At 46.2% G+C, this 20,108-nt stretch overlaps 5 protein-coding genes across 5 annotated transcripts; 3 read left to right on the top strand and 2 right to left on the bottom strand.

Moving 5' to 3' along the window:
• Positions 1-1,080: 1,080 nt before the first annotated feature.
• On the top strand, positions 1,081-2,426 carry BDV27DRAFT_165767 (uncharacterized protein; the record flags this gene model as incomplete). Its single annotated transcript, XM_032074017.1, has 2 exons — positions 1,081-1,924; positions 1,976-2,426. The coding sequence occupies exons 1-2, from the start codon at positions 1,257-1,259 to the stop codon at positions 2,424-2,426; spliced, it is 1,119 nt and encodes a 372-aa protein (XP_031925973.1). The 5' UTR covers positions 1,081-1,256.
• A 1,365-nt stretch (positions 2,427-3,791) lies between these two features.
• On the top strand, positions 3,792-6,187 carry BDV27DRAFT_146566 (uncharacterized protein; the record flags this gene model as incomplete). Its single annotated transcript, XM_032070597.1, has 3 exons — positions 3,792-3,809; positions 4,769-5,533; positions 5,576-6,187. The coding sequence occupies 3 exons, from the start codon at positions 3,792-3,794 to the stop codon at positions 6,185-6,187; spliced, it is 1,395 nt and encodes a 464-aa protein (XP_031925972.1).
• A 1,154-nt stretch (positions 6,188-7,341) lies between these two features.
• BDV27DRAFT_159315 (uncharacterized protein) lies at positions 7,342-11,737 on the bottom strand (the record flags this gene model as incomplete). Its single annotated transcript, XM_032072848.1, has 8 exons — positions 7,342-8,311; positions 8,366-8,638; positions 8,709-8,820; positions 8,875-9,450; positions 9,510-9,980; positions 10,034-10,226; positions 10,276-10,625; positions 10,678-11,737. The coding sequence occupies 8 exons, from the start codon at positions 11,735-11,737 to the stop codon at positions 7,342-7,344; spliced, it is 4,005 nt and encodes a 1,334-aa protein (XP_031925971.1).
• Positions 11,738-12,559: 822 nt separating this feature from the next.
• BDV27DRAFT_130787 (uncharacterized protein) lies at positions 12,560-13,587 on the top strand. The gene is made up of 3 exons (XM_032067496.1): positions 12,560-12,829; positions 12,883-13,073; positions 13,131-13,587. The coding sequence occupies exons 1-3, from the start codon at positions 12,812-12,814 to the stop codon at positions 13,291-13,293; spliced, it is 372 nt and encodes a 123-aa protein (XP_031925970.1). The 5' UTR covers positions 12,560-12,811; the 3' UTR covers positions 13,294-13,587.
• Positions 13,588-18,694: 5,107 nt separating this feature from the next.
• BDV27DRAFT_130786 (uncharacterized protein) lies at positions 18,695-19,987 on the bottom strand. Its single transcript, XM_032067495.1, has one exon. The coding sequence runs from the start codon at positions 19,582-19,584 to the stop codon at positions 19,114-19,116; it is 471 nt and encodes a 156-aa protein (XP_031925969.1). The 5' UTR covers positions 19,585-19,987; the 3' UTR covers positions 18,695-19,113.
• Positions 19,988-20,108: the final 121 nt, after the last annotated feature.

The following is a 20,108-nucleotide window of genomic DNA, read 5'->3' as shown; positions in this document are numbered from 1 at the left end:
TTTTAGACGACATACTCTTGCCAAACTAAAAGCCACCGGCTGTGCTGAATGCCCTTATGCCCTAAGTTATTGACTATGTAATAGAAACATGTGGTTCGCTGGAAGCGTCCCTCACGTGAACGTTCTTACCCTCATGAAGTATTCTTGCATCACCAGCAATCACATTCGAGAACTCCTGGAACATCGGAGGAGAAGGATCTGGAATGTTAACCGTGCTGTAAGATCAGCTCTCAAGGGGCCAAGGTTGCATACTTCCCTTGATTGGTGTTAGATCATTTTGATGTAATTACAGTAAACTCTCCCTGCACCAGGGCCCGGAGTCCGGCCAGGTATCGCCACAGTGTTCAGACGTAATCTGTAGCCCCTAGCACAGTTACCTAGTTGAAGCTTCAATCATGTATGAAAATGGCATTTTGGTGCCCTGAGAACTAAAAGAACGGTGATTATGGGAAACACAAGGGACTCATACTTACCATATCTTCTTTCGTATCACACTTAAGCTCTCCGAGATAGTAGGCGCGACCGCATACCAATCAGAACTGATACGGTTATCTACCCCGGAATCTATTTTAGACACACCTAAGGCCATGGCTTCTGCAGCCTCTCAGCCCCTGATGGTTCTCGTGACTACTAATACGGCACGGGCATTGTCATCGCCATCGCCATTGGGTGTATGCAGTAACCTGATCATTCACTCTGGTTGTTAGGAGCACCTTGCGGCTTGTCCCCGCAAAACCGGATTTGAGGTTGGCCGCCGGTCTGGGGAACGGTTCATGATAAATACTACCATTTATGGTATGTTTAAACCGCCGGGGGTGGAACGGGTTTCCACCGAACCGCCGGGGACGGATCCATTCGTGATTCTAGATCAAGATAGGACTCTGGAGAGCCAATGGTGGGGAACCACGCGTGGGCTGGACTCTTTGGGCTTTACGGCAGGGGGTGCTTGATAACCTTTAAGCCATTCGGTTCGGTCCCGTTGTTGAACCTACCGATCACCTGACCGGCACCTAGCTCTATCTCCCGTTGGAATTGGCCACCTGATTGTCATGGATAGGGCATCGGTATCGGGTGTGATTACCTGGATATGGGTCCGATGGGGTTTCTTGAGCTCCGTGTCAGTATGATTGAGATAGCTATATAGAAGGGCAGACATCTCCGAGATCAAGTGTAATCAACAGCAACTCCAAAGCAAAAATCCAACTATCAGAGTCTCAATCTCTCTAGTTATCCTAATAACAAAAAACATCTTCACAATGTCTTTCTTGAGGAACTTCTTTGGTACTTCCGCTACGGCGGTCAAGGAGGAGGAGAAAACTCCTATCCGTGCTCTGCCCGCTTCCTGGTACACCTCTCAGGCCATGTACCAGCTTGAACGGCGATCTATCTTCTCCCGCAAGTGGCTTCTCACCACGCACAAGGCCCGCGTCCCGAACCTTGGTGACTGGGTCCAGTATGACGCCGCTGGCTACGAATTCGTTGTCATGAAGGATCACCAAGGAAACATCAAGGCTTGCCACAGCAGCGATCTCGCCCCCGCTCACACGCACATTGACAAAAACGGCTTCGTCTGGGTCAACCTCGATGCTGGCGAGACGCCCGAGGTAGCTTGGAAGGACGACTTCGAGGGAGTCGACGAGCAGCCCCGATTCCAGCACTACAACTTTGATGAATACAACTTCGACCACACATGGGACATGGAAGGCGACTTCAACTGGAAGATTCTCGCCGATAACTACAATGAGTGCTACCACTGCCAAGTCGCTCACCCCGACATCCCTACCATCGCCGATCTCAACTCGTACTATGTCAAGACCAAAGCTGGCCACATCCAGCACTACGGTGCCCAGCGACAGGACCAGATTGACAAGGGCTTCCGGATCGCTACTACCTACTTCTGGCCTAATGCGTCTTTCAACGTCTCGTAAGTGCCTTCCTCTCATCAAGTTTAGACAGTTACTAATTATTCTTCCAGTCCACACTTCTTCTTCATGCAGCGGTTTACCCCTGTGAGCCCCACCAAGTCGGTCATGCGCTACGAAGTCTATCGGCACAAGGACGCTAGCGATGAGCAGTTCACCATTATCAGCGACATGTACAAGCGAATCATGTCTGAAGACAAATACCTCTGCATCCACACGCAGAAGAATCTGAACGCCGGTGTCTTTGTCAACGGCCTGCTCCACCCCGAGATGGAGATGGGTCCTCTCCACTTCCAGAAGACCGTTCGCGAGGTCGTCACTGAACACAGCAAGAAGGAAGACGCCGCCGGCCACGAGATCTGGCCCGCTCAGCGGAATATTCCCCGGGATTCTACCGTCACTCAAGACACCTTCGCTTTCCCCACACCAATGGACAGCTACACCGAGAAGGACGACTTGAAAGACAGCCTCAATGCTAATCTTGCCACGGCAATCGCTGTCTAGGGGGGCTGGTGGCCGCCGGAAAAGGGAAAGAAATCCATTCGTAATAGAATTTGCCATTGCATTACTTTTGGGCATTGAATTTAATGATGATGATTTAGAATTTAGCACCTTGTTTTAGCAGTATTTAGCCATGTCAGAATGAATCTTTTTTTTTTTACATTCCATTTACTGTTTCTGGACCCTGGGGTCGTGGATGCTTAATTCGTCACTACCTTAGCTATCATTGTAGTTATGGAAATTCTTACCTATTTTGGATAGCCCACCCGGGCATCCAGTATCTTAACTAATCAGATACTGTCTAGACATGTTATATCTGATCTAGGTTAGTAGATCTTGGCATGATTTAGGGTTCAATTGAAGAATGCAAGTCCTCCATAGCTTCATATTGCCTGCAGTTGAACGAAAGGGATCTGGATCTGCAGGGCGGTGAGTACCTGAGCAATTTACTTAATTAGGCAACGGTTGATGCCTGCGGCAGAGCCTTAGAGATGTAAATCCGAATCATGGCGTGAGAATTACCACATCCTTAAACTTTCGTCATCACGAACCTTGACTTGGAAATGCCTCGGTATCAACAAAGACAATCATAAAAGCTCCCACAGCAGTTTGCCCTGGCAAGCGCAAGTCTGTACGTTCTGCCAAAAGCAATACGTGCACAAGACCAGCCTCCGTGACCACCTACGCTGCTACACGGGACATCTGCGAATACCCGCAGATGGAATCCACGACATGTTGAAGATTGAAAGGATCCTCGACCGTGACAAAGGAAAAGAGTGCCAGTATCAATGTCCAGTTTGCTCCAAGATTATCAACCGGCGATTTAATTTTATTGAACATGTTATTTATTCAAAGCACGACGATGTTCTAAATAGTGATTCACAGAAAAGCACCTGGAGACGGCACCGAGATCGAGGAGGGCTATTCCAATTTAAAGAGGAAACGGTTAAAGTCTGGCAGCGAAAGGGACAATTTCCTTTTCTTTGACTCCCTTTTGGTCGGTAATTCACTGTTGAGAGAAAGAATCGGCGCTCCGCCGCGTTGTTGTCACGAAGGGGGCGGATTCGCTAATATGTCCAATCTAGAACTTCGATCCATTATATACAAGTTCGTTCTCTGCTTTGGCAAGATCACGTTTAGAAAACGAATGTTGACATCGTTTGTTTACACAATTCGGCAAGGGATCTGGCTTCGGCGCAACCCTGAAAACAACCTTCTGGCTCTGCTGGCTGTCAGTCATCTGGCCTACGACGAGGCGCGACGGGTACTATACAGCCTCAATTCTTTCATCTTCTGAGTGCCAAAAAAGATCCTGGTATTCCTGATCGGTATTAGACGGGATAATGTGGCGCTTCTGCAATCGGTACGATGGATGAATGGACCGCAGCATTCCGAGAACCAAATTGATTTAATTAAACGATATCTGACGCGGACAGAAGAAGAGCATATCTGAAATGATGAGAAACCATATCTGAATTTCTAGCAACGCTTATTAACAAACATCCTCGTGATGTTATTGCGACACAAGATCATCGTCTGGTACGGTTGGACGCAGACTGTACGTCATTGTGTGGCTGTCGAGTGCGCTATCGCATGGGTGCGATCTTTGGAGACAACGACGGAGAAGTCAGCAAAGAGCTGAATACAAGTGGGACTATTTCTTTCGAGTTATACAAGAACCATAGGACTTTTGGCCGGAACACGTCTCGATCTACCACATACGGTATAGCCTTGAGAAACGCGAGATACATCAATGGCCCACAGAAGGAGTTCAGACAGTCTTAGAATGTAGGCAATTGCTTTGGGATCTTTATCAATCGTCACTTCTACCTTCCCACTATCTCCAGGAAACCTTCAGATCCCCTCCCTGAGATCCGAAAACTCGAAAAAGAACCAATCGTACAAGAATGACCCAGCACCAACCCCACCACCTCATACAGCAGAACTAAACTACGGTGTTTTATTATTTTCATTAGTACTAAAGTTATATTATTTATAGAAAATCTATATGGACCTTTCCTAATTAGGAAAGATGAGCGATTCGACATTCGACTGCAAATGAGGTTGAGCCTGGTGGATCCATGAGTGGGGAGTACTGAGCAGCGATTTAATGCATCCTGTACACTAAAAGTTAGGGTTACAGCTATTATTGCTGAGGTTTCATAAGGACACCTTTCTGACTTTTCAGTTTTTCTTTGCCTCAGTCTTCAGACACCTTAACCTGCGTACGCATACATAATAGAGCAGTGAACATACACTACTGCTGTTACTGGCTATGGAACCTGTAGGTCGTTCATGTGGGTATTCTCAGGGCTATTGCTGATGTTAGTGACTAGAAACATCAGGTGGCAACCGGTCTTGGCAGCTGCCCGGCGGAAATATTGTACTTGATATTCAAGTTACTATCACGACCTGAGCTCCATGCACTATGTCTTGTCAATAAGGATTTCCGCACAATCGTTGAGCCACTCCTCTACTCGAAAATTCAAATGACTTGGCGAAAAGCTCGCCCTCACGTTCCTCCCCCAATCACTCAACTCTTACGGACGATCTTATCCAGGCCTCAGCTGGCTGCTTACATCACAAACGTCCACTTGGAGGGCGACACCTACCTATTAGTAGAGAAATTTCGATGGAAAATTCCTAAAATTCCGGTCTCTGACGCTGAACTGGACCAAATAATCACATTCATCAGGGGAAGTGGAGTGCCCTATAGCGACCTTTGGATACAGGAATTACGCCAAGGTACAATAGATGCTTTTGTTGCTCTCCTATTAGCACAGCTCTCAAATTTAAAATATTTGTACCTTGCCGATGACTTCACTCGACAGACTGCACTAATCGGTATGGTACTCCGATCAGCCATCTGCGAGCCCGGAATTTCTAGTCTGCCCGACTTTCGGCATCTACAAGATATTTCTTTCTTATACCCTAATGGTGAGGACAAAGCGCGCGATAAGAAGGTCAAAAATACAACAGATATCTTGCCATTCCTATATCTGCCGAGTGTTCAACGCATGTCAGCCTCCATTGAGAACCCGATTGAATTTACGTGGCCTGCAGCACACTTACCTGTACCATCGAAACTTATTTCACTTGATTTGACCACTGTCCGGGAATCATATCTCGGTAAACTGCTCGCAGTCACCTAGAACGTTGAGGCCCTTCGTTGGCAATGGTATTACGATTACGGTGTCAGAGATCGGTTCACTACGCCTATCGTCGATCTTGATCGGTTTGCTGCCGCGATAAGTCATGTTCGAGGCACTCTGGCAGATTTGACAGTCTCAGCCGATGTCGATATCGGAGGCAATGATCAATTCCTTCCTGGTATAAAGATGGAGGGCTCGTTGCATGCGATGGTCAATTTTGACATGCTCAGAAGACTTCAAGTCCCATGGCCATTCCTGGTAGGGTTCGTGCCAGGGACAACAGAACGATGGCAGGATCTGATGCCAAGAAATATTGAATTTCTGGTGATCACGGACGACTTGAGGTACCAAAATGCTGACCTAATGGCACCAGAATGGCCTCAATGGGAGTGGGAGCATTCCACCATTCTAGGCGTGCTTCAAACATGGCTGAAAGATTGGAAAGCATACACGCCGCATCTTTGTCGTATTTCTCTAGTAATAAGTCTGTTAGATGATGAGCCCGACGACTGGTGCCCTAGGCTGAGGCACCAGCTCAGGGAGCTAGGTGCTCAAGCTGAAGTTCAACTTGAGTTGATCGACTTGACAGGTGAAGATACTGGTAACTTCTAATATTTATCCCCGTATCTTAGAGCCTCTTTCCAATAGTCAAGCTGCTCAAGCATCCAAGCATCTACAATAGAGATAGAAAGCTTAGATAGGTGATAAGAATTCAGGGATGAATGGAAAAAGTCCTCCTATCTATGCATTAATATGATATTGAAATACTATAGTATTTAATAGAATAGTAGGAAATATAAGTTCTGAATAGCTTTATTTCTAACCCTTTTTTATCAAGCTGGGATTGTCATTGAGCTGGGGCTGACCCACGGTCCCACACCCACTAGGCCTGTGAAGCGATGAGTTCTCAGGCGAGGATTACATCCGCTATTCCATCCAATTAAACTAAGAATATAAATACTAGGAAACTTGCTTAATTCTACACTAAATTATCACTGGCTGGTCTGTTGTCTGCACTGCACTTTTAGTTCCCAAGAGAGGATGTCCATTCCTTCCCACCTATCGGGTGCTCACTGCTTATTCCCCGTATCACTGCAATTGTAGTCCCCTAGACGATGTTGGTATGGCTGTATCGTCCAATAAACACGTCACAATTCGTATTGGCACTTCCGTGGTACATAGTGAGCCCACTGCTTCTGGGCGGGCTATATCAAATTATTGTAAAATAACTATGTCGTACATAGCTATACCTGATTGAGTGGAAATTATGGGTAATTTCATGAGTAAACTCAAATTTCCAGATACGTACTACAACTGTAGGTCACTGTACAGAGACTGGGTGAGGATCTGGATAAGCCTTTGACGAGATATTGCCACTAAGGATCATTCATATGAGAGCTACACGCCAGGATCACTGCATTTCATGTGAGTGTTTTAAGGGGCTGCTTGCCAATGGTCCAATGGTGACCTCACTGCAGTTTTAGGCCTCAGAAGGGGCGTTGGTATTATGTAATTCTTTCATGATGAAAAGGTATCGAGTGATGCCTTACTACTTGAGTCTAAGCGGCTGTAATCAGACTTAATTACGGGATAATTGTTGACTGTCGCATATTGAGATGTTCTTTCGAAGATGCGTCAAAAGTAATCTAGGCTTTAGATATGAGAGGCTCTCAACTATAAAACAGGGGCCATGGAAGTGCACTGATAAAGAAATTATGAAAATTCAGGTTTAGAAATAGATATGTGCTAAGACTCTAGTGAGCGTTCTATCTTCGTCGTCTCTCGTGGGTTTTCTCATGTCGTTTCTTGTCATAATTCCTAGCAAACCCCTTCCCACACTCAGAACAACGAAATGGTTTCTCACCGGTATGAATTCTCTGGTGGTCCTCCAAAATATTCTTTCTCACGAGGCGTTTTTTGCACACAGGACATTCATATCGGGCGCCTACTGGCCTCGCCCGGTTGTAAGGTGTGAACGTTTCGCCCAGATCTCGCTCCTCGGGATGAAATCTCTTCGTGTGTGCCGTAAGTCGGCTTTTTTCGGCAAATCCCATTCCGTTCATTGTACAGCTCTCTACTGTGCAACGGTATGGTCGGTTGTGATGATCGACATGGTTATCACGGGCCATCGCATTCTTAAAACCCTCGTGGAAATAAAAGCACAGCACCTTAGGGCACCGGAAGGGGTATTCATCATAGAGTCTGGAGAGAGCAACTGTATCATCTGTGCTTAGGTCTTCCAGCAGCTTCCGGTTGCGAGCCAGCGTTTTCCTAAGCAGAGGAATGCTCACATCGTTGCGCGATTCCAAGTCTCCCCTTTGGGCGCCGCAGATATGGTTCCAGATTCTGACAAGGTTATTATAAAAGGGATACTGTTGGAAGAATTCACAATCTATCCATGCTTGCTCCAGAATGTTGTTGTCGTGCAGTGGAAAGCTTGCTTGATAGAAGCTCACGAAATGCTCGAGCTCTCGGGATATTCTTGCGACCCGGTCTTGGCTGTCGATGATCCCTTCCAGGACATCATGTTTCTTCTCTATCAATGTCCCTATATGCAGAAACCAGGCTGACACCGCATAATCCTGGAAGCCAAAGTCACCACTCAGAGCATTCTCCCGGAGGCTTTGGGCGGAAATATCAGGCTTAAAGATGTCAAGACTAAGATACCGCAGGCAGCGAAGGGCGAGGTCACATTCCGCTGAAGATATCCGTATATTGCTTTTCTGGACTATGAACCTAGTTTCATGTTAGTGTCTGGCTTTATTAGAAGAGAGAAGAGAGATTTGTTACAGTCTGGCGGTGCTGTGGACAAGCTCGACCCGGTTGCCCTGGAGCACCTGAACCAGGGATCCGCACAATTCTTGAACATCGTCTTCCAGTCTGCGGTCCGGATTCACTTCACTCGAGCGGCCCCATGTCTTAATATCGGTGGATAGCGCCACTTGGATTTCTGTCCACTTTAGAGGCCTCTTCGAGCATACTAACCAGCCGAGCAACAATTCTGTATATTCATATTGTTTTGAACCGAGGTCACGCGAGAGGCGCTCCATGATTCGGGCATATCTACCCAGCGGTTAGCCAAGGACGGACTATGCAACGGACATGCAGGCGCTGGCAGAAGAGGGCCACGTACGCTTGGTCGATCTCACTGGGCAATATCGCAGCGGTGGTCTCAATACGAAAGTCTTCCCTCGTTGGTTGTTCTTTCAAGTTGTTCATGACCAGCTTAGCAAACAGGAACATCCCTATAAAAATGTTAGAAGTCACCATATATTTCAGGATCCACTTTCCACTTTTACCATCGGCCCTTGTACAAATAATCTGCACAACATCTTTGAGGTACTCATTGGTAAACCCAAACTTTTGAAACTCGCGCTTCCTGTGTTCACAATACCTTTGGATGTCTTGCCTGTTGTGGTCCGGTTCCAGAGCAAACATGTCAGCCTCCGGTATGGCGTTTTTGACTTCATTCATGGGCCGACTTAAAAAAAGGACACGAAGTTTTCCTTTCGCGTAGGTTTCGTTTTTCCTGACCAAGATTCTAAATATGTCAATCAAGTCCTTTCTCTGCTCTTCACACTCGTCAATTCCGTCTATTACCACATTCAATCGAGATATCCTTTCACAGAATACCTCCAGAATACCACTTGCCGTGGATAGGTCCGACAACATGAGGCTACCAGAACTCTTGATCTTTGCATGGCAGTAAGGGGTCAATTCGCGGTGCTGACGTGCAAGTTGCAAGAGAATACCACGGAGTACTGCAATCGCAGAGTTTCTCGACTTTACCTTTTCCTTGCAGTAAAAGTAGCATGTGACCGACGAGGAATCCTCCAAGGAAGTCTCAATTATGATCGATGCTAAATAGGTTTTCCCTGGTGTGTGCATGCGTTAGAGAGTTGTGTACAAGGACGCAAGGTGTATTGAGTAGTACCTGTCCCTGGACGCCCATTGATCCATAGCATAGAGTTGGACGACTGCTCCGGCTCCGGAGATAGCCATCTTTTGACCTTCTCGTTGTCCAGAATCCAGCTACCGCTACCGGGGTAAAAGCTTCGGTCACGACAGATGTTGTTGTGATCACTCTCGGTCTCGGCACCTATGACGTCTGCAACGTCTTCGACACCTGAAACCCCTGCAGCGCCTGCAATCCAGCATCTGACCACATCGTACATCTTCTCTCGTGCCTTTTGATGCTCCTGCTTGGATAAGCGCATGTTGTTGCTTGTGCTCTCGAGGTGGTCTCGGATTTCCTGCGCATTCATTACACAGTGTCCCGGGTGGCTGTATAAGGCCATTATCTCATCTTCAATCATTATCTTATGGGAGCCGGTTTCACGCACTATGAGATCAAATAGTGTTGTTTCGAAGTCCTTCCAGAGTGGTCGAAATACGGTTCTTAGGGCTGTAGTGAGGAAAGTCAGTATCCTTCATCAAGTAGGAACCGTGATATCCCACCTCTCCCGGAGTATAATTTAATCGCATTCTCATGAAATTCCAGGATGAGGGCAAATACTCTTGCTAGTACCCGTTGCAAGCCCACATGTTGCTTGAACAAGTCTCGGTAAGCACCAAGCTTTGGCAGTTCATTGCCAATGTTCTCGTAGGCTGCCAGGAGCGTATCGAATAGTTCCACGTTACTTTTTGCTACCTAGCGCCACATTAGACAAGAATGTAGAGAGGCTATGAGAGACTCATACCTGCAGTAAGGCCTTTACTGGCCCCCAAATGAGATACATCTCGTCGCTAGTACCTAGGATATCCTCAAGCACGGTCCCAATCTGCTCATTGGCTTGAATAAAGCGCTCAATCCGCCGAAGATTCCTCAGTGAGTGCGATTGCCCCTGTTCATCCTGGATCTTCTTCAGCTCTTTTTTCAAAGCACGAAGGTCTGTGGGCTTGAAGCTGTCCAACTGCTCCTTTTGTAGGCCCTCTTTAAAGTGCTTGGTGACCCTGTGAAACATATCATTGGGTAACCAGTCGGGGACTACTTGAAGCGCTAACCGACCACGAGAAATCACGGAATGTTGTGTAGAATATCCGGATCTACCTACCCTTCCGTGAGTGAAAGACGGCAATTAAACGGGTGGAAATGGCCTCACCATTCGGCGTTCCCGGCTGTGACGGCCGGTCGTGTGATACGTACTGCGCCAAAATCTCCTTTGCAACTGACGCAGCAACTGCGGCTGCATAGGTCTGCCATTTCTTGTTCTTATGACTGTCAGCGTAGTCACACACGCCCTTGATTATCAGACAATTGAACTTGTTCCAGACCCCAGCCCCTTCCATCTCGAACGCTATCACACCCTCTAGCTCTGCATGCTCATCCCTGTGCGCCGCTGACTTCTGAACCGTGTCCGCAGTGCCAATCAGGCCAAAGTGTATTAGCGGAGTCGGGATCTCGCAGTCTGTACCTCTTTCGAGTAACCGAGTACGCGGGACTAATCTGCTTTCATCGCATTGAAGCTCATCACAGGCAGCTGTTAGAGCTGCTTCGCATACTGAGTCTGGTGCCGCTGACATATTGCAGACCCCGCAGCCGAAATGGTGTTGATGGATACAGTCGCGTTCAAAGAGCTTGTCCTCAGTTGCGCCGGGGTACCGTGCCTCGGCATATGGGTGCTGTAAAAGGGCTTTGAGATTTTCCGTTGTTTTCTTTTGTAGACTTTTCAGGTGAAAGGTTGCATTCCAACGTTGCAGCAGCCCCAAGATGTCTTCATTAGGACGCCCGTGAGAGTCCAGGATGGTGTCCTTTCTTCTGAAGCCGTTGGGGTACTGGCGACCACGATCCAACTCAATAATGCTCTGGCTGATAACCACGTCGCCGAGGATAATCTCCGTGCGGCCGGTACGGGGGACTGCACCGCAGATTCCGACGAGCAAGGCAAGCTTAATTGAACTGAAGCTCATCCTGAGACAAGCAGCTGCAGTAGATGCTGATACCTTTCCCATTCCAGGTAAGGTAACGACAACCACGCTGTGTCTGCCACACCTTCCAAAATCGTAGGCGTTATTATCGCCCACAGCCCTGCCATAGGTATTGAGAGCATCATGCCAGATCTCGTCTAATGAGCAGAGCACAGCGTTTGCTTCCAGTGGTAAAGTGCAAATGATTGCAACTTCAAAGTCATTTCGACGTAAAGGACGATGCCGCTCATCCATAACGGTGTGTAGTTGAGATCATCGTCGAGGAGCGAGAAGCGCATGTTAAAGATGTCGGCAAGGCTGAACGGTTCAGCCACTGCCATGAAACATGATATCTGATTCGTCCTGCGATTGCGCGGTACTTGTTTCTGTATTGCCTCGTATTAAAGATTTTCATCTTCACAATTATGTAGTAAAGGTGCGGTGTTCCCCAGGGCTTATAATATCGATATACCCTCATTTCCTTCCATTTGCAGCGATCGTTGGACTTTAATCTTATTAGTGCAATCTATGTTTATCGTTCTTTGTGTTCTACTAGATTAATACGATGGCTGCTGGGTAGTATATTTGAGCTTCCGCATTCACTTTTGTAGCGTAGTTTCAAGCCGGAAGTTGAAAGACTGGTCTGCCGATAGTTAGATCACAATCAAATCAACAGCCCCCGTATATCACAGACAAACCGGAACTGGCGTGGCAGGCACCGGGCACACTGCACAGGTAAACTGCAGCTTAACCCCAAGCACACCGGCTTCTTTAGCGCCGAGAAAGATTCCATACTAAAAGCCAATTGCCGCTGACTGCATTCCCAGAGTGTACCAATCAGCCGACGCCATCTGTGCATCGTCATCTAAGCCCCAGTGAGGCGCCTTTAGACACTTGGGCAAATAGTGAGCTCAGCATGCTTGGAAGAATCATCCGTGTATACGATGACACTCTTCTATTGCACCGCCCCCCTGCTGTCGGTCACTCTCTATTGCCTGGAGGTATCCCACTGCCCCTACACAGCCACAGCCACCCTAACATATCCCGGTCATGTTTACTCTGTATCCTGATGTGAGACCGAACACTAATTCTTTCTGTTTCCCAACTGCATACAATTTTTATGTTGAATAATATGTTTCAAATAGAGATCACGTTTTTTCCACTGCGTCTGACTAATTCCAATAGGTTAGACCCACAAAAAAAAAAAACCATGTGGAGAAGTCGATTAGCTGTCATCATCGACAGGGGGTTTATCGATCTTCATTCTTCCTTCCAACCATAAGATTATTACCCAAACCTGAAGATTAAAAAAAAAAAAAATTGCCTATCATGGATCGTATTCGCGAGGCAAGCACTGCCTTAACCCTCAACAATTAACATAAACTAACCTAAACCCACAGAAAATGAAAACCCTCCAGACGGAGGCCGATACAGCGCAATCCGAAGTGGAAAAGCTTACAACAAAAATCCAAGAACTCGAGCAGGATAATCAAAGCAAGGATGAAGAGATTGCTACGCTATCAACCCGCCACCAAGTGCTCGAGGAGCAGGTCGAAGAGACTGAGAAGCTAGTCCGCGAGGTAAAGAGACTGTATGTATCGCTCAATCCATTAGATATTTATAGAATTATCCCCGCTAATTAGACAAGATTCAACGAGGATGATATCCAGGCTGGTCATTATGAGCGTCGTGCCCAGGCGCTTCAAGCCGATTGCGACCAGTGGGAGGCCAAGTATAATGACATGGCCGCCAAACATGCCGAGCTTCAGAAGAACCTCGATAGCTTGCTTGGCGAGATGGGCGACGTATAAGCATAGACCATTTTGTATTGTAAAAGAATCAATTACTATTTCCAATCTCCCAGGGGCGTCCTGTGACAGCTGATATTCCCAATTCGAACACCTCCAGTCCGCCACTTCTTGGGAAGCTCCTGTTGGCCAAAGAAGCGAAACCAACGGGAAGAGTTCTGCCATAATAAAAACAGAGAATCACTCCTCTGCTGGATAGATCACATACGGAGGTATGATGATGGTACAATAATCCAGTTTGGCACCGCCAAGTCTGAGCTTCAAGCTAGGAAATTGTATCAAAATCTTAGATTTGGCAAATAGAGCAAATACTATAAGGCTTGTGTATACATATTATCTAACTACAATGTTTAATCTCCCACTTTGTGTTACTAGTGCTGATCTCTCCCAGCCGATTGTGTCTCCCAAGGGTTTCCCGGACGGAACACTGAACAGATACTCGGGGCTACACTGCACTTTTAGTCGCTTTGAGATATTACTACCTTGACATGGCCTCATCTAGAGTGCACTTAGCCTACGTTAAATATGACAGTGGCTAAGCAACACTGCACATTGAGTCCATGTGAGAGATGGCTAGCTTAACATAGCCTTGTCTTGGTATACGTAGTATACTTGGCCTGCACCTTTTGAGAAAAACCCAAAAAGATTTGCCACTGTACTGCACTTTTAGTCCCTGCGACAGATTACCAACTTGAATAGCCTCGTCTAGATACGTACTTGGCCTGCGTTAAAGATGATAGTGGCCCAGCTACGCTGCACTTTTAGGCCCTGTGGGAGATTGTCAACTCGAATAGCCTCGTCTAAGTAATTTGTACTCTGTATCATTTGGCCAACAGACAACCAATAGTCACTTGGAAGAAGATGTGCTTGCGGATATCGACGCCAAAGTTTGCCACTGTACTGCACTTTTAGTCCCTGCGAGAGATTACCAACTCGAAGAGCCTCGTATGGGTACACATTTACTACTCTGCATCATTGGCCAACAGACCACCAAGAACCACTTGAAAAAGATGCGCTTGTGGTCAAACCGACGCTAAAATTTGCCACTGTACTGCACTTTAAGTCCCTGCGAGGGAGGGACTGTCTGCCCAAACACTTATCACTATTTACCTCATCGCACTGCAATTTTAGTGTAAAGGAGGGGTTGTAGTTGTACGCCGGCTTGAATATCTGCCAATGGGAAAACAGTGCAAGATTGGCCGCTGACTGAGTGGCCGCTTTTGCTGACTACTGCACTGTAAATTTAGTCTCATGGGGGCTTATTCTCGCCAAACAGTATCTGCTTCAGCCTCTCCGTAAAATAAGAAGAAGACAAAAGGCAGCCTTCCAAGGCATGTGTCTACATACACAGAGACTTGTCTTGAGGCTAAAATATATTGCGCGATAGAAGATCGATTTCAGATACACAACCAGTTCAAGTAGATTTCATTTGCTCCCTCAAACCCTGTTCTGTAAACTACCAACATGGCATTTGTTCAGCAAACACTTAGGTACATTGGTTTACTTAGCTGTCTCACTAAGAGGACGACTTGGATACGAGTGCGCACTGCAATTTTAGCCCCTGCGAGTGGTTATACCAGGTCCTCTTCTACCAATCGGAATATATACCTGTCTAAGCCACCCAGATCAAACCTGAATCTGAGCTGTGGGTCACTACACTGCAATTTAGTTCCCCAGAGACATTGTCTGCTGGATAAATCACTCTAATCGTCATTAGGGTCAGTATTGTGTATACAGGAAAAGTTTTCTCTCGATAATTATTCTATCCTTCCCCAGATCTCAGCCCTAGTCTTGCCTCAGGCAACAGACGAAGGAAATTAGGCAAAGACCACTGAGTTACATTACCCTCTCAGTTCCAGTACAAAGAAAACCAGTACCTCGTAAGATTACTACCAAGAAATCCCGAACAATGACTCGGGAAATTATGTCCAACACCATGTGGGCCAATTTGTTCTACTGCAATCCTAGTGGTTTTCTTCCAACTTACACTGCACTTTTATAACCCCTCATCACATACCATTCCCGGTATTTCCCACTGAACAGAATATATTATCGTACAGTAGGGACCCACTACAAAGAATTGTAACAACTGTCAATATATTACAATTTTAGTTCCCCTAAAGGACCGTGATAAACTATCTCTACCGGCATTATATAGTCTAAGCCGCTCTGCCTGGTATGCTGAGTTGCAACTATGCCCCGAGCACAACACTGCACTTTTAGTTCCCCCGAGGTATCATCTCATGCCATTTTCAGTCAGGGTGGAGCCTACCAATCCAATTTCCAGAGGATAACACGTTAGCATCCCGCAGTCTCTACTGTGGATGCCAGCACCAGGCCCGTCAACTTGTGCCAGCACTGCAATTTTAGTTCTCACGAGTACTTGGTACATGCCGGGTACTCAGTACGAGTATTCTTCCACAAATCGGAATTAACTTAATACCTCCCGCTATCTAGTAGTACTCTGTAGGTTACCCCAGATCAGGTATAGTCTTCTTACACTGTACTGCAATTTTAGTTCCCATGAGTACTGCGTAGGTCACCCAGATCGGGTATGGTCTTCTTACATTGTACTGCAATTTTAGTGCCCCGAGGGCATCATCAGCCTGCTTACCTAAACCCCCAATCCTCTAACGTATTTCCCGGGCGAGTGGGCCACACGGGCGAGCGGGCCACCTCATTAAAAATTTACGCGTTTTATTGCCTCACTCAATTCAACCATCAACCATGCCTCCAAAAGGGCGTCAAAATTCAAGAGACTTAGCTAAGCAGGAGGGAAGTCTACTGCTTGCTATTTCTGCTTTAAAAAAACAGAAGATTTACAATATTCGTGAAGCAGCGCATGTCTATAATATTCCTCGCACAACTCTCCAACAACGACTTAATAGGATCACTTCACGCGCAGAAACACGCGCCAACAGCCATAAATTAACCCAGAATGAAGAGGACTCGCTTGTACAATGGATTCTATCACTAGATCGACATGGAGCACCTCCCCGACCATCCTATATATAAGAAATGGCCAATATTCTTCTTACTGCGCGGTACAGTATCTATTTAGACTATTGGAAAGAACTGGGTCTCTAGCTTTATTAAACGACGTAATAAAATAAAAACCCGCTATTCTCGACACTATGATTATCGACGTGCAAAATACAAAGATCCTAGAGTTATTAAGGAGTGATTTGACCGCGTACAGATCACTATAATACAACATAGAATTGCACAGAAAGATATCTACAATTTCGATAAAACTGGCTTCGCTATGGGTCTAGTAACTACTGCTCAAGTAGTTACTAGAGCTAATTACTATAGGAAACCGCTTCTTATACAGCCAGGCAATCGGGAATGGGTTACTTCTATTGAGTGTATCAACTCCACTGGTTGGGTACTTCCTCCCTGTATTATCTTTAAAGGGAAGGTCTATATAGAGGACTGGTATCAAAACAACAAGCTCCTATCTAATAGCAGGATTAAAGTTAGTCCTAATAAATAGACTTCTGATGAGATAGGTCTTCGCTGGCTTAAAAATCTCTTTATTCCTGTAACTACTGGTTATACAACTGGGAAATACCGCCTTCTAGTTCTTGATAGCCATGGCAGCCATCTTATACCTCAATTTAACCAAATCTGCAGTGAGAATAATATTATTCCTATCTACATACCTGCACACTCTTCTAATAAGCTCCAGCCTTTAGATATAGACTGTTTTCGGTCTCTAAAAGGCGCGTACGGGAGCTTAGTGGAGCAGAAAGCACACTTAGGAGTCAATTATATTGATAAAATTAATTTTCTAAAAATCTTACCAGAAGCTCGCAAAAGCACTTTTACAGTAAAAAATATTTAGAATAGCTTTGCAGGCACTGGTCTAGTTCTATTTGATCCTGATAGGGTACTTAGCAAGTTAGATATCCGACTAAAAACCCCTACACCACCTGGCAGTCGGTCAACTAATTCAGCGCCTAAAACACCCTATACTACTAGGCAGCTAGAGAAGCAGGCATCAGCAGCAAGAAAACTGCTTAAAGAACATACCTACAGTTCTTTACCTTTGCTAGAAACACAATTAGACAAGATTATTAAAGATCATAAATTAACACTTAATAAGCTTGTTCTTGCACGGGATGAAATACACAAATATTGTACTGAAAATAAATGGAAAGGTCAAAAGCAAAAGTAGTCTACTAGACAGCTAGCTATTGAAGAGGGCTCAGCTATTCAAGAGAGCTTAGAGCGCTTCCAGCACGAGAATAAGATTCAGAAAGCCCAGGACACTATCCCTATAGATCCAGCGCTTTCTACAGTTAGGCAGCGCATACAAGCGCCACCGCAGTGTTCTAATTATCATATTCGGGGACATACTAGGGTTAGATGTCCTAATCCACTTAGTAATTAGTTCTTATATAGAAATACAATTGTTTGGTTGATATAGGCCCTACAATCTCAGCTAGAGGTAGGATCGGAGCGGAGGTGGCCCGCTCGCCCGTGTGGCCCACTCGCCCGGGAAATACGTTATACTAACCAAACGAATGCGAGGTCGGTTACGGTAGTGAGTGCAAAGGAAGTCAACGGCGCTTTTGTACCAATTGTGGCTCGCTTTTATTACTTTTTACTTCAGTGGTGAAAATGGAATGATACTATAGATATTCTATTCGCGCTAGATTATAATTTCACGCGTATCTCCTTTTTACCCAGTTACTTTATACCATGAAGCAACTTCCGATAGAATGGCAGAATGGTCGTTAATGAATACATTCAAAATTTACATCAACAATTTAGTATCATATCTTGGCACCACTGTGCTGCGCTTTCAGGCCCCGGGGATTTTTTTTTTTTCTTTTTCGCTTTCTTTCTCTCATTCTGGGTTTTTCAAATCCATATTATGTACTCACTGTACTCAGTTCTGATAATAGTGCTTGATTATCCGACGGTCAGTGCTTGTTATTGGGTTATCAGGACATTAGATAATTATTTAGGTGTTGTTGATAGATAGTACCCTACACTATATCATAGTTTCGGTCGTTATCCGCGAGGGGGATATTTATTATTTCGGGTGATATTTCCATAATGTATCTGACAAAATTCGAAATGAAAAGAGTCAATAAATTGCCAACTTTACGGGGTGGGATAGCGTTAAGATAAAGTGGATGGTTCCGACAACCATGGACCTAACTAGTGACCTCTACCAAGAGGTCCTGAGCGTGAGCTTGAGTAAAGTCTATTATCAGGAAGCTTCCTGTGATCTAACCCTAAGCTTCTGAGCAGACGGGGATCCTTGGCATTTACACGGTCGAGTTGCCCCTTAGTTTATTTGAACGGTTGAGACTGGTTCATTCGCCCTACAGCCCTCCTTGGGCTCATCTATAACAGTTCTATACGGAAAATCACAAGTTCCCCTCGCCAGCCGCGTTACTTTTCCAATTCAGACATCTGAGTTTTACCGCCGTTGATCGCCGTCTACTGGAGGGTCGGCGACCCATAAAATAACAGTACGCCACCCCCAGATCCTCAATTGTCGGGGTAAGGTAGCCGAGGATCGGTTGTGACAACTCATATATTTGAAGCCCCATCGAACAAATGACGGTGGGGTTCTATTTGGAAGGTAGCGGTGGGCGGCAACTGTGCCATGCAGCCTGGGGGCGATGTCTGTCGCGTCGATCAGGACTCAAGGCAAGCGATGCGAGAATCATCTCTCGGCACCATGTGAAAAACGGTTCGGATCGCTTTCATCTATTATGTAGTGAGGTCAGTCAACAAATCGTGAACATACGTCACACTCCACAAGCAGGTTATTATCCTGGCATATCCTCGGTTGCGATGACCTCAAGGCCCACCTGTGGGTACTGCTGCAGAGGAACAAGGAACCCCAGAGTGCCAGTCCGATAGCCCCAGCGAGACCCCAGCGACAGACAAGCACAATGAGTAAACTAACACTGCGTTTGCATCCGTGTTGACCCGGGGTCTGCTAAAATGGCAAAGCCCGTCCCCCAATCCACCCGTGAATTTCTTGGGTTCATTTCCGACGGTGAACCATGAGCCTTTTTTCAGGGCGATCGACATTGATCTTCTTTTCCAGAGACTGAATGTACAGAGCAATTCGCAGGTTGCATCAGAGGACAGACAATCGCCGTCTCCGAGGAATATTCTACGGAATCGGGAAACTTTCCTGACTGTTGACTCCCAGTTGGCAACATTTGAGGAACGGTGAAGCCCGGGACGATCGGATGGGGAAACCCGCCTTGCCGCCCGAAGCGGAAGGCAAAAAAGGAAGATCCTCACGATCCTGAAGATCATTGCGGGTTGATGACGGTATGAGGTTCAGAGAACCAGATTTTTTCGTCAGGGCAAGGTTGCGGGGCCTGCCTGATCGGAAGACCTTCCATGGTGACGAAAGATGGTCTTCTGCAGTTGCAGTCGAGATACTTGATAGGCCGAACTAATGCAGACAGAACCCCTTCGACGCTTCAAGACCCCAGCGAGCAAGACGGAAAAAAAGAGAAAACCTTCCTCCTTAAGCCGAGCCCACATCCGACGAGCATCCACCAGGATCTCAGTGAAAGCCGAAAAAAAAGTCTATTCGGTCCCGTTTGGATAGGGCTTAATGCCAAGTTATTGGCGTGGAAACTTAAACGGGTAGTTGACACGTGCGGATGCCCTCGGGAGTTGCTTCATCCTCAGGCAACTCAGCCGAGTCCATGGTCAACAAAACCTTCCCTGTTCTCCCCAGTCGTGTGAAGATCATACCCAGGTATTGTTCTTTCTTTCTGGAGGACATTCCCCACAAAAAAAAAATAAGTTCAAAAAAAGGAAAATTCAAA

This window comes from Aspergillus caelatus, assembly GCF_009193585.1.
Source record: "Aspergillus caelatus strain CBS 763.97 unplaced genomic scaffold BDV27scaffold_128, whole genome shotgun sequence".
Lineage (NCBI taxonomy): Eukaryota > Fungi > Ascomycota > Eurotiomycetes > Eurotiales > Aspergillaceae > Aspergillus > Aspergillus caelatus.
The sequence above is the reverse complement of the archived record's forward strand: the minus strand, read 5'-3'. Positions and strand labels throughout refer to the sequence as shown.